Below are 14,578 nucleotides of genomic sequence, written 5' to 3'. Positions count from 1 at the left end.
ACCCGCCGGCGGCCGTGCCCCACCGCCTCTCTCCTCTGCTCCTGCCCCCCCAGAGCTGCTGGAGGACCTGTCCGCGAGCCGGGAGTGCGTCAACTGCGGCTCCATCCAGACCCCGCTGTGGAGGAGGGACGGCACCGGCAACTACCTGTGCAACGCCTGCGGGCTCTACACCAAAATGAACGGCCTCAGCCGGCCCCTCATCAAGCCCCAGAAGAGAGTGGTGAGTGGGGATAGAGGGGAGGAGGGGGGGCGAGAGGCACCCCCAGTCAGCGCTAGCCAGGGGGAAAGTGGGGGCAAGGATGGGGGAGCGCAATCAGAGCATGTTAGCCCGGTGATCCCCCCGGCTGCAGAACCAAAGCGGGGTTCCTGACCAGGTTGGCAGGCCAAAGTGGTCATGGCGTGGGCGACAGGGCTGGCAGCCCTCTGGGCACCGCTTCGGGCCCACCTTCGGGCCCTACGCTGCCGAAATCGCCCTCTGCCCCCGGTAAGCCGCACACCGGGCACGGGCTAGCCTGGCTTTTTGGGTTGATGGACCCTGTCGGTGAGGGGGCATCGGCGGCTTGGAAGAAAGTTGTGCTGCTGATGTTGGACGTTTCCAACAGAAAAAAAAAAAAAAAATCAAGGTTGGAAAGTGTTTGTTCAGAGGGCTAGGAATTTCTCCAGACCTGCTTTGTTTGCTGAGAGCTCGATCCTTGGGAATGTAAGCAAGTTTTGTATATAATTCAAAGAAAACCAATTGTTTAAACAATGATAATAGCCTTTGTTTTGTTTTACTCCTAAGAAATGAGCGGCAATTTTTCTAAAAATATACTCCTAAAACTAGGGGGGGAAATAAATAGTACAAACCAGAACCCCTGTTTATAACTCAGGCTGGCACTGAATAGGCAAGGAGAAAATTTAACAAGCGGGAACTGCACGTTATGTTTAGCAAATCTGGGTGGAGGTCAGCAGAGAGAAAGAATACGCTCTTCAGTAATGGCTGTTACCGAGCGAGCCACAATAAATCACGCCGGTATAATCCAAGCTGATGTTTGGACCCTTGTGTATGGAGACAGTGTATCAAACCCATCAGCCTTTCCAAGCCCCTTTCAATCACGACAGCTGCTTCGCTCCATGCCTGTTTTCCTAGCATTAAAATACATCCCGTTCTTTATTTCACAACCGTTTGAATTTAATGCCCTTATGGCGGGGGGGTGGGGGACAAAAACCAAACGTGCGATGATCAGAGCAGACAGTAAGCGCTCACGAACCAACCCCACCTCTGCTTAAAGACCTTTCTTTAAGCCAAAGAGTTAATTTAACTTTAAGCCAGAGGTTAATTACTGCTGGGTGCCCGTTTTTTCTAGCTGCTCGTCCACTAAATTTCATGACACAAGGTGTTACCTCATTACCGGGGACAAATGCAGCAGACGGGCCAGATCTGCCGCTTGTCTGAAGTGTCAGAGCTCGACTGGCCGTGGCACCCTGGCCCAATGCAGATTTCAAGTAGCTGATACCCGGCTCTGGCATTTCTGTGTTTCTTTTCTTTTTTTTGAAGGAGGGGTGGGGGTGGGGAGACTAAAACAGAGTCAAACTGCAGCCCGATTTCAGCCCGACACCTCGGCGGAATAACTCTGAAATAGCTCTGCGTAACAATCCCTACCGAGTACCCTGGCCATAACTATAAATCAACCATGACTGTGTGTTCATACAGTTGGAAATATGTAGGTGAGAAGGGAAAATGTTTTGAAAATGCTAAACATGTTTAGATTGCCCCGAATTTTCTGATAAAATTCCTGCAGCAGAAAAGTCATTTTAGCTTCAAAACATGCCACCCCCCCACCATTTGTTTAGATACGGGAATGAGCAAAAGCTATTGAAATAAAATATATGAAGATTTATACCAGACCACATACAAAAGAAAGAAAGATTTAATGGAGTGAAGCGTCTGACAGCATTTCACTTGCAAAGAAAGAAAATGAAGCATATGTGTTAAGACCAGCTTTTTTTTTACCCAATCCATGTAAAACTCGTATTGAATCGAGGAGCGCAGTTTGGATGCTGTGTGCATATATATTTAATAACAAGGTCAAAAATTCTGTTTTCCTGAGACCTGGATTCTTAAGATTAAAAAGTATATGCATGTACTTCAGCCTATATTACACTTGGCTGTTGGTTTTTTTGCTGTGCAATTGATAATGGATTACTGATTCGAAGTTACAAAATTCATATTTAATCTGGAGTTCTTTCTGAGCTGCGGTGTAAGACGACAGCTTACTGCTAAAGAAACTCAAACAGATAAAATTCAAGAAACTCGGTTATTACTCTGGAATATTCTTCATTCTCAAAACATTTTTATCGGTTTCCCAAGTGGCAGGCAGCTCTGTGGTATCAAAGGTGACCGAGTTACTTCTAACAACCCAGCAGTAAATGATTCAAGAGGAAGGGCATTGTACCCTTAAGTTAGTAATTTCAGTTATGGGCGCTTTATAGTCAGAATAAGATTAATGCAAACCTCTAAAACTGACTTCTCCGTGTAAACTTGTTCAGCTGCCAGACACAGAGCTAGGCACAGATTTTTTAATATTTTTTTTGACAATGCAATACTTTGAAAAGACTGGATTTATGATGTAGCTGGAATTCTTTGCTTGTGATGAACGTAAAAGAGATCACTTGTTACAGGGACTTTTATAACCCATTCACCTTCATTTCACATGTTTATGAGGACTGCCTTCACTTATGATATACAGCCTGCAGCCATAAAGCTCCGGGTTATACGGTTATTTCTGATACAAGGTTGCTTCATCTTGGCTCCAAACTCCACGGAAGAGCGTCATAAATGGCTTGTTTGCAGTGGGGACCTTGTTGTCACCCACCAGCTTTTCTGGTGGCCGAGGGGAAGCTCTGTTCTGTAAAACACGCTTCCGAGGCACGTTGTTTTTCGCGCAAGGATAAAACGGGCGATGATAAAAAGATCTTTTTCTAAAGATGCTGCTGTTGTACGTGTTACCCCCCGGCGCACGGTAAAGTTTGTTTTCCCCAGCCGTGGTGCCACCGAGGGAAGGTGATTAAAGTGGCTGATTTTTCCGATGAGTCGGGAGTATCGGTGGCAGGTTCTGAGCTGCCTCTTTGCCCACCGCACAGGGGAGAGGGCGTTGAACCGGCTGGAGAGATGGCACAGGAGTGATGTGCCTTCTCCTCAGCTGGATGGAGCTGTAGTGGAGTGGTTTCCTAGCTGTCCTGCTGGAGGGAGAGCCAGTGCCCGGTGGTCTGAACAGAGGTCCCCGGGTCAGCAGCTCCCAAAATGTGAATTTTGCCTCTGCCGCAACTGCCCAGAGTTGCAGACTCGCAGTACCTCTTCACGTCAGCTCTCTGGTCTCCGAAATGAGGATAATCTTGTTTTAATTCTGGGATGTCGCTGACAGATGCTATAAAAAAACCTCCTACCGTCCCCGCTGCGTGTTAAAGTACTTTTTATAAACCATAAAGACATAAATCATTTGCTCCTGCCCGCCTGTTTACGCCTGTGTTTGCCTACGCTTGGATCTAGCCCTCGTCCCGGCGGCTGGGCTTGTCCTGTGCCAACTGCCACACCACGACCACCACCCTGTGGCGCAGGAATGCGGAGGGCGAGCCCGTCTGCAACGCCTGCGGCCTCTACATGAAGCTCCACGGGGTAAGCGGGCACTTCGCCGCGGGAGATTTCCCGCCGGCTCCGATGCTCCTTTGGGAAAGGGACAGTCCTCCTGCCGGTGGGCGCCCGGCAGTTTTGGGGGGTGACATCGGGCTTCCTCAAGTCAGGGCAATGTTTCTGTTGATGCTAATGGTCTCGGCTCACGGTTTGGACCGTGGAGTTAAAAAAAATATGGATAAAATGACCGAAAAATGCCCAGCGTTAGAAAATGGTTATACCGTTTTAGCAAGTTATGCTTTTGACAAGTTATGCGTTTGCCATTGTAGCTCTCCTGATAGATTTGTACAAAGAAACCACCTCTGGCTGAGTGGCAGAGGTCTTTTTGCCACTGGGATTTAAACCAGCTCTTCAGTGGGGAAAAAAAAACCTAGACCTTTAATAAGACGGTTTTTCATGGACAGACATAGCTATGCCAGCAAAACTTTAAATGTAATTCAAGCCATAGCTATGCCAGCAAAACTTTAAATGTCATTCCAGCCTTTGCTAGGCAATAATAGAGGAAGAAAATAGCTCTATCCTGAATGTGCTGGCATATGTTTTGGGTGAGACCTGGAGCCTGTTATGCCCCTGTGGATTAAGTTACAGTCAAGCACAAGTGTTTGAAGAGCGAGGGCATTAGGAGTGGTTGGGACATGGTCTATTCCTCAAGGAAAAAGCAAATTATATCACAGGTTTAAACATTATAATGATAATAAGCATATGCCTGAATTGTCTTTTCCCAAACTCATGTTATCATTACACTAAAATATATTTTAAACCAATGTTTTCTGTATAATGATTATCATTGTGATGACACAAAACACAAAGCTGTTTTTTGAGCACATTTTCTCTATAAACATAAATTTGGATACTATAAAGCTGAATCACGAGCAGAACTGCTTGTAAGAACAAATGCTGAACTGATTATGGCCTAAAGCTTCTGTCCTAAGACACTTACCGGCGATGATCTGGTTTGCCTAGCTGGTCCACAGGAAGAGGAGTATTTTTTCCCCTCATATGCATTCTTGCTTTCCAGAATCAGCCACTGGAGATAATTCCTAACTGACCGACTGGAATAAGGAGTCAGGGATCAGATACACCCCGTCCAATTTAATTTCATACGACCTATGGCCAAACAATGCTGTTTTTCCTTAAAAGCATGCTGTTTATCTATGGACTGACTGAGGTGTTGGTAAAACTGCTTAGGCCGTATCAAGAAGAAAGTTTCCCCGCTTTCTTTATTCAGATAAAACTCCCCTTGAAACAATCCATTGCTTTGCCCGAATAAAATGCAAAGGTTTTTTGGAATCGCTGTCGTGACACAGGAAAAATTGACTTGCTATATATGACTTGAACAGGCGTTTTCAACATCACCATTTGATCTTGTAGTGTATTTTGATTTTTGGTATTAGAGTATATATACAACTCTATGATCAGTGTGGAAATTTAATTTTTTCAGGTTCCCCGACCTCTTGCTATGAAAAAAGAAGGAATTCAGACCAGGAAGCGAAAACCTAAGAACATAAATAAGTCAAAGGCATGCTCTGGTAAATATAAAAAGATAACACAGTCGAGCTGCAAGAGTTTTTTTCCCCCGGCTGGAAAATATTTGTTTTTAATACCAGTTCCCGATCTTTCAGGTAACAGTACTACTGCGGTTCCTATGACTCCAACATCCACGTCTTCTACTAACTCAGATGACTGTAGCAAAACCACTTCTCCCAGCACACAGACTGCAGCCTCCGGGGTAAGCCATAAGCCGGTGTCCGTGTCTGTAAGCAGGCTGATCACTGTGCAATGTTATCGCAGCTTTTATCTTATCTAGCAGAACAATAATCTAAACAAACTTTCCAGTTTTGTTAGCTGATACTGGAACAAGATTTTTGGAGGATATTACATATAGCTGTAAACACAACGACAAGCTGAAGTACTTTAAAAACCTCTTAATTAAGATCTATATAATTTTTATGATGAAGTTAACCATGACTTAACCCCAGACATTTTGTTTTGAAATGTTCAGATTCTTCTATTTCAAAGGTTTTCTTTCGGAGCAAAGACAATAAATCATGCCCAATTGATCCTTTCACGAAACAATTGTGAATGTACCCCTTTTCTTCTGAAATGATCTGAATTTATAATTCAAGGCACTGATGCGCTCACGTTTTCCAAAAGCTGTTTAATATATCTGCGCATTTGTATGCATTATCCCAAATGAGTGGTAAACCCCAGCAAAACGTTATCCTGCTGTATGGAGGGAAACGTAAAGGCTTTTGTTTTAAACTAAGATGTGCGCTTAAACCCCGATCCAGACCCAGCTGAAACCAGGCTGGGGAGCCCGGCTGATTGCAGTGCGTAGGGGATCAGCCCTCTCCTCACAGAGGGCTCTTCAGGGGCCAGATGCTCAGCATCTGGCAGCACCGAGCTCCAGAGGAGCACCAGAGGAGCGCTGATCATCCCCTGCTTTAGTTTTGATCCTTATTTTACACCATGTACTCAAACCGTCTCAAACTTCCTTTCTTCACTCAGTTAGCATGTGTGATAACAAATACTACCGCTAAAGTTGCGAAGCTTAATGCAGATTAATTTCTAACCCCTTGGCTATACATATCCGTATCCGCACTCACCCCTCGGGCCTTCTGTATCCTTTAATCTGCCACATCATTTCTTTGAAAAGCTTTCCTAATGTGGCTTTCTCTACTCCTTTATTAATAAAAAGAAGACATTGTTTATAATAACTATTTTTCAATATGTCTCGGCATTCCCACATCCAAATTCCTTTCAATAGTTTAATTCCTGACGTACAAAGTTTCATTGTACAAGGGGAGGAAAAAAAACATTTTTAGCAAACGCGATTGTTCGTGGACTGACAGGGCCACCCAGTTTCAGAGGCACTGGGTTTTGGGTTCGGATGCTGCCAGACAAGGCTATTAGTAAAAGGGCTTGTCTTTGACATGAGAAAACCTTGTCAGTCCAATAAAATAAACAGATCACATCAGAAAAAGAGAAACACCAACCAAAAAGTGAACTGTTACAGGGTTTCAGGCTCCCCCCAGTGAACTACCAGGCCCTGTTTTAGGCTCTCTCCTAATATTTGCAAAGGAAAAAACGCAGCCAGATTTTCCTTAAATTTTCCTTTGATTGCCTTAAGCAGGACTCCCGATCAGAGGAATGGACAGAATTAGAAGCACAATCCCAGCTGAGGCCGAGGCAGCAGTGTAGGCTGTAGGCAGTGCAGCTGTATGCTGCCTGGGGAAGGAGAGGCCATATAGACGAGATCCCGTTTCCTCTATGCCGTTGCTTTCTTGGCTGGCTAAAGCCTGCCTTCCTTTCTGTAGCCCTTCTCCCTAGGAGAGCGTATCACACCCATTACTAATAATCTTTATGTTGTAATTTTAATAGTACCGTTTGTAATATAATTTTGCCAGCTGGAGTTGTGTGGGTACCAGAGGAGAGCAGGGTGGGGGCACGATTTGTGAGCCAAAAGGCTAGTTGAGAGCTGTTAGCAACTAAGAGCAACTCCCAGGGACCCTGAGGCTGCTCTTAATCACACGACGGCATCCTCCAGTGCCAGGACTTCAGTTCTCCCTGGTTTTTCTGTAGTAGATCAGGCTGGGAGAGGACATGTGCATGAGGACCGGGGAAATCTGTTCCCTTGTATCCAGCAGGCAGCACAGTAACATCTGCCCAGCCTTTTCCCCACTGTGATTCGATCAGATGTGCACTGCGTATGCAAAGCACTTGCAAATTACCTCTCGTGAAAAACTTCAATAAAAGGAAGCGATGGAGGGAGGCTGTGAAATGCGCTGAAGCAGTGACCAGGCATATGGGCATCCCCTTGACTCTCCCCCACCTTACATGAGGGGCTCGTGATCTCCCACCCATGCACCCCAGCCCCAAATGTATGTAAAGGAGGACGGGATTTGCAGGGGAGCTGTTGTCAGGACATGTTGTGGGTATGGCCACACCCTTCCCTTGGGCTCCTGGCTTTGCCCAAGCATCATCGATTCAATGAGATGAGGACGGGGGAGACTGGAGGTTGAAAGTAGAAAGCGGTGGCTGTTAAGACTGGCTCCTGTTACCACAGACATCATTTGGGAACGTGATCACTAGCTGCGAAGGAAGTGAAATAATTTCTTATGGGCCTAAATCCCATGGGAGGGGCTGAGCACTCATAAGGGCCATTGAAGTTGTCGGGAGTGAAGGGATGTCAGCATTTTAGAGCAAGGCAGCCTGTAATCTGATCACATCCCGAAGCAAAGATGCTCTACTACTAGACTCCTATTTTCCTTGATTTTTTTTTCATTTGAGTTGACCCATCGATAGCCCGAAGGTTTGTATTTATTCTTAGAACAGGCAAAGGCTTTGCACAAGGAGAATAAACTTCTCCAGGCCGTGTCAGGAGGGAGAAAACCCTCAGATGGATGAATCCAGGCTCTGTAATCTTTGGTCGCTTTAACAAGAATGGTATCGATTCCTGCCAGCGGCACTGGTGACGTTGCCGAAACACGGGCACCTGCTGGAAGAGCGAACCTGGCTCATTCCCCGTGCGTTACGCAACTGGCATGGCAACTTGTTTTTGTTTTGTTCTGTTTTTACTTCTCCAGCCCTTATTCTGTGAGGAGGGGAAAAATGCCAAATTGACATTAGGCAGAGAAATCTGATGACGTTTTAGAAACTGTTGTCTGAAATTCACAGCAATGTTGTTGCTAAATGAAACAGAGAAAATGAATTCCTCTACTGGTACAAAAGCAATTTATTATGCCTTTTATGGGAGGCTGCCAAAAGAGTTCCCAGTTATGTAGAAATCTTAATGGAAATGAAATTCAGCAGAATTCATTTGTGTCAGTAATGTTCACTTTTTGCCCTACCTTTCTTTATCTCTTTTAAAGTCAAATAAAGAGGGGAGGGCAGAAAAAGAGAAGGGCAGCAATTACTCTTGGAAATGTCTTTGAGACTATCCATTTCATGAAGGGAATCTTACATGATGCCAATTTTGAGACAAATTAGCAAGAAACTTAAATGTTGATTTTATGTTCTAGCTGAAGCTTAAACATATAAAAGATATGATTAATGAATTGCTGTGGGTGCAAAGTTGATTTCAAACATCCCAAAATGTAGAAGTGTTTGGATCGGAGATATTTCGTTGTCCCATTGTAAAGGGGCTATTTGCCAAATTCACATCTGGATCTAGGATTTAGGCCTATTTCTGTTTTCCTAAGCAGTGTAAGTACTGGGCGTCCTGTGTTACTAATATGGAAAAGGTCCAGCTGCATGATATATGAAGTTGCCTTACAACCCCATAAAAAGAAGATTTGAAGGTTTCAGACAGCCTGCATCTGCATCTATACCTGCTTTCCCTTTGATGCTGCTGAAATTGTACAGAGAAAAGCTACGCAGAATAATTTGCTAAACGAAGGGCATGGTCTGTAGCACACACCCATCCATTTCCATGCAGGGGCTCCACTCGTGTGATTACCAGAAGGACTTTATTCCCTTATTAGGATAAAAGGCAGTATGAAAACTGCTGTAAAATCTGCTTTTTATGGCAGGACATGGAGGCTCCATGAGCCAGGGCTGATGTCAGTAAAGGCTCAGCAGCACCAGGGGAGCTCTTCTTTCAGAAGACTCTACTGCGCCCTTTGCCTCCAGTTTGGAGCTTTCTTAGAAGGACCATAATCACACACCATAGAATAACTTAGGACAGTTGTCTTGCAGGTAAAACTAGCGCTTACTTCCCTTGGAGGTTTGCCTTGAGAAGTGGTTCAGGACTGGCTCTTCAGTGTTGTAGGCTGGAAAGTGGGAGAGCTGACTGAAACGGCCTCGGCGGGTGGTGAGCTAGCAGGAAAATGCAGTTTTAACTGTCCCCAAAATGCCCGACAACCTGGGCTGAATTCACTGAATAGCTCCTCCTGCATTTGCTTTGTTTTGTTTTCAGAAGAGGGTTTGTGAGATGGTTAGAGGTGGTGGTGTTCGCTCCTTTTTAGGCAGCAGATTGGTAGGACATTCATGCAGGCAACAGGGAATCAGCCTCCGTACAGTATCTCCCAGAGTCTGGATGAACCCAGAGACTCAACCTCTTAAAAAAAATCTCCCAACCACCTGGATGTTGGAAAGTTTAATGGCCGAGGGTCCTTCAGGCTGTCTGATGGTAAGATTTCAGTTGGTATAGAATAATTTCCTAGCCATTGGGACAGAGTTTCTATGAGAAAGGCTCACCAGCGTGGATGTTAGGACTTTCACCTGGAAAATGGGAACACGGTGCCTCAGTCCTGGTATGAGTAAATATTTATCTCAACCAGGTGGAATAAGATCAACAGGAGGCATGAGGAACATGGCAACCTAAAATACCAAATAGTCTGGTAGTCAGGGTATTATGCTGGGAGATCTGGTGCTCCAGTTTAAATCTCTTGGTCTCCTACCTCTTCTGTGTTTGTCCTCACTCCTGGACAAAATAGGATGCTGCTTTCTTCTCCCCACTCAGTTTCATAAAATCAGTGATTCATTTTCTTTGCTCGGTGTACACGTATCCAAAAGAAAGCATTTAATTTTCTATCAAACAGAACAAGGCAATCCAGCTTTTTTTGTTTCAGCAGGGAAAACCAAGGAAAAAGTATTTTTGGTTCTACCCAAAACTTCTATATACATACGGACACATACATTTTGCTTGGTTTTGTTTTATTGCCAAAGCAATAAAGCCAATTACTCATACAGCCCTCGACAGCAGAGGGGTCATCAGCTTTCCCAAGCCACGCTGGAAGTTGCCTCCCTTAGGAAATTGATGAAGTATTAAACACAGTTTTATGTTGCTATAATACAAAGGCGAGATTAGAAGATATGTAAACTTACACATCTGTAATATAAACAAAGGATCAATTGGACTGGCAAGAGACGACGACTTTGCGTAGTAAGAGGGTCACTAATTCAGAAAAAAAAGCTGTGGTTTTGCAGTGCTGAGACTTGCTCTTCAGAAACCAGGGAGTGACAGTATTGGGAGAAAGCGCTCTTGGTGTGGATGGCAGTTACTACAGGGAGGCTGAGGCTGGAAAATTAAGGACTCCGCTGCAGTTTGCCACAACATGTTATATGCAAAAGAAGTTTTTGCAAGTGTTTTTCAGCTGACTACGGTTATCATTTAAGTGTAGTGAAACTAAACTAGGCTAACAGAAGAGGAAGAGAGTATCAGCTGAGACTCAGCTTACTACGGACCTAGTGTAATGTCCAAAATTTGTGGCGCATTTTGAACCTGTGAAGCGGATGGAGCAAATGTCTATCTGATAGAGCAAAGGTCTAGGTCAAGGCCACTTGCCACCCCCTCCAGCTGTTAGCACAACTCCTTGTCTGGAGCTTTTGCCTCTCGGCTGCGGAGGCGTGGGGGGAGGCTAGGGGGGCGTCCCTCCCCTCTCCCCGCTCTCTGTGGTGGGCAGACGGTGCAGGAAGGAGTGGGTGGAAGAAATAAGGAGTCCTTCAGCCAGAGATGCCAGTGCTGTTCCCCAAGCGCTGGCCAGCACAGGCTGAGCAGCCTGGTTTTGATCTGGGACAGCTTTAGTGGGGGTGAATTTGGCTCCGGGGTACTGCTGGTAGGGTTGGGTAGGATGTAGGTGTCTAAGTCCCTCTGTCGCTCTGACTGAGGTCTCCCTGTGAGCGTGGTAGGCAGGTCCTCTACAGAGAGGTCACCTCCCATCCAGACAACCTGCATGGGGGCTGCCCCATGACCAGCTCCTGATAGTTTGGGTAAAAAGAAGGGATCCTTAAACCACCTTTGCAGATACAAATGCAACCTTCTTCCGTTTGTCTGGGAAGCAAGCTCTTCCCAACGGGCTTCATTCATTTTTTCCTCAGGAAGCTGAGCTTCAGTTGATTATCTATCCTATTATCAGATTTCAGCAATAAAAATAAATCCATTACCTTTTTATTGATAGAGCCAGCTGTTGTGAATTAGCAGAGCTTGTTTGACTTCAGCAGCATTGTTCAGCTTATTTATTCCAGCTGAGAAATGTCCTCTAATAACTAACTGTAGCTTCTGTTATCTTTCATCCCTTGAAGCTGGAGAAGTAAGAGCAGAGGTAAGCAGGCTCAGGAGCAGAGCTGTGATTCAGCCATGTCCTTTTCATGAGCTAAAGTTTGTTTTCCATGTCTCACTTTGGGAGCTGCCCGAGCTGCCTGGATTTGTCATGACATTACCGGGGTGGGGTTTCCAGGCCCGGCGGTCCTGCCCAGGTCCTGCCCGCCCTGGCTCAATGGAGCCAGGATCCGGCCTTGGTCGGGCAGGGATGGGCAGTCTTCAAACAGGACGTGCCTCTGCGTCCTCCCTTCTGGGGTGCCTGAGGGAGGGGTAGCTGATAACCCCACATGGAAACTGCAGGTCCCTGCGCGCCCCACCTTTATAGGGCTGAATCAGGAAAAGGCTGAATTACACTTTCCAAGCCCGGAAAAAACAGGTAGTGATAAGATATTTGCCTACCGGAACAACGGCGGCAAATATGGGCAAACGGGAACCTTTCAAAGCAGCTCCTAGTATTTTTAGCTCAGGTTGAGCAAACGCTGCTCAACTCTAATTTAAACCCCTCTTCCGCTGTGGGGAGAATCAAGCTGTTAAAAATGATGTCTTTTGTGCTAACAGGAGTCTATTTGATGTATTAAAAATAAAAAAAGCCTTTTTGAAAAACTAGGCTGATGAAAGACCAAAACCAGACCCAAAGGTTAGTGTGAAACCTGCCTCATTGAATTCTCCGTGCGTAGTCACAGGGAAAGAGGATGCAGAGAGTCGTTGTCATTGATTGGCAATTGTGTATTTAAGAGAGCGATAAAACATATTTCTTAGGATTAGAGCTATTTTGGCTGTTTTTCGGGGGCAAGCAGTTGTTCCTTCCATCTCTGCATTTCTGGGTAGCGACTGATGGGGCGGGATCCTGGTTGATGACCGGGTGGAAGAATAGCAGCGATCAACCATTTTTAAAAAAGCTAAAGAAAATATTGGAGTCCGGGTTATTTCAGACAAAAGTGACCGCTGGCAATGAGTATTTCTTTCAGAAGGTGAGGTTTTCCCCGAGTTAAACACGGCAACAAGAACCCTGCACAGCACCGTTTGGAAATTACCTTTGAATAAATGAAGCCTTGCTTTTCCTATGTCAGGACTGCTAGCTTGGCACGGCTCCAGGAGAGCCAAGAGCTCTACTCTTGTAAAATGATTAAATATGTATACTTTTCACTTAAACAGCAGGCAGGAAGCTTCTGCAGTCACAGTTTAGGATAGCCTTTTTTTTTGTTGTTTTTGTTTTTAAGGAATCTTGTCCAAAGACTATCCATTAACAAGTAAATTAAGGTTTTAAAGTTGACATATCCAAGAGTTAATTTTGTATGAAGTCAGCTCTTAAACATTTCCTTTATCAGGTGAAAACGTTGCCCCTTCTCTGTCTGGCACTGCGAATTTTTCCTCTTTAGCGGATCTGCTCAGCCTCATGGAAAAAATGATCGTTTCTTTGTCTTTGTAACTCTCCATTTCTCTGTTAAAGTAAATGGACTGGTTCCAGTGCAGCTCAGAGGTTCATCTTTGTGCCTACCGGGGCTCCCCTGTGCGTTGTCTTGTGCGTGTAGGTGGCGGAACAAAAAGGCTCCTGGTTCAAAGGCATAGTGTTTCTCCACTTGAGATGAAAGGAGCATCTCCTTTAGTGGCCAGTCTTAGAGGGATGAAGTGGTTGTGGCTAACGTTTTGAAGGGTGAGGAATGATTTTTGGCATTTCAAGGTCTGAGGGAGCCAAAGAAGGCTGATTTCCAGGAGGCGCTCCACACCCACTGCTGGAGAATTGGGATGTATCGGGCTTCTCCCACCGGGGAAGCAAAACTATAGGCGCCACCACTCCCAGGTCACATTTTTGGTGTTGGCACGTGTGTCCCTTCAGTAGGGGGCAGCGGGGCACACACACATTACCTCCTTCATCATGGTCCGATTTCCAGGTTTTTCTGCACATCACGCATTTTCTTTTCCGCCTTGCTGTGAAGATAACCACGTGCTGATTTCCAAACGCAGATATCACTCCCATCAGTGGGGCTGAACGAGTGGGCTGACCCTGGGACATTTTTTCAGTTTTAGGATTTCGAGGCACAGGGGCAAGCTGAGGGCAAACCCTGGCTTTCCACAGAAATCCTGGGATAGCGGCTGTGCCCCGAGCCCGCTGCGCTCCCACCCACACCACGGTGCTTGCAAAGCTCACCTGCCTAATGAAATCTCTCTTTGCTCCTCCCCCCTCTCCAGGCGAGCTCGTCGGTGATGTCTGGCCCAGGAGAGAGCACCAGTCCTGAAAGCAGCAACCTTAAGTATTCAGGTCAAGACGGGCTGTACACAGGAGTCAGCCTGACCTCCACGGCTGAAGTGACGGCATCCGTGAGACAGGATCCCTGGTGTGCCCTGGCTCTGGCGTGACCTGGCGTGAGGGAAGCTGGATCCCGGCACTGCGCGGCAGCCCCCAGATGTCCGTGCATGGTTTCTTCTGCGGAGCGGTCGTGGCGGCAGCGAGAGTGCTGGCAAAGACCATTCCTCTGAAATTGTTTCTGTGCCTTGGCGGCAGAGGTGTTTTTCAGCCTCCGAAAGAGGCTCTGCCGAAGCATCCAGTTCCTCATCTATGCAAGAAAAATATAGGGAAAGCAAATGCCCACCGGGGATAGCTAATATGTCCGTGCATGGTTTCTTCTGCGGAGCGGTCGTGGCGGCAGCGAGAGTGCTGGCAAAGACCATTCCTCTGAAATTGTTTCTGTGCCTTGGCGGCAGAGGTGTTTTTCAGCCTCCGAAAGAGGCTCTGCCGAAGCATCCAGTTCCTCATCTATGCAAGAAAAATATAGGGAAAGCAAATGCCCACCGGGGATAGCTAATGCAGCCTTACACTCTCGAAAAAAAAAAAAAAGAAAAAAAGAAGAAAAAGGAAAAAAAAA

General features: G+C 46.0%; 1 protein-coding gene across 1 annotated transcript; it reads left to right on the top strand.

Annotated features, from left to right (window-relative positions):
- Window position 1: 1 nt before the first annotated feature.
- Window positions 2–14,072, top strand: GATA6 (GATA binding protein 6; the record flags this gene model as incomplete). Its single annotated transcript, XM_009285678.1, has 5 exons — window positions 2–220; window positions 3,530–3,655; window positions 5,112–5,199; window positions 5,293–5,399; window positions 13,905–14,072. Coding segments are annotated over 5 exons (708 nt in total), but the record flags the coding sequence as incomplete, so codon positions are not given.
- Window positions 14,073–14,578: the final 506 nt, after the last annotated feature.

Source organism: Aptenodytes forsteri, unplaced genomic scaffold, assembly GCF_000699145.1.
Source record: "Aptenodytes forsteri isolate BGI_AS27 unplaced genomic scaffold, ASM69914v1 Scaffold23, whole genome shotgun sequence".
Lineage (NCBI taxonomy): Eukaryota > Metazoa > Chordata > Aves > Sphenisciformes > Spheniscidae > Aptenodytes > Aptenodytes forsteri.
This window is presented reverse-complemented; position numbering and strand designations above follow the sequence as displayed.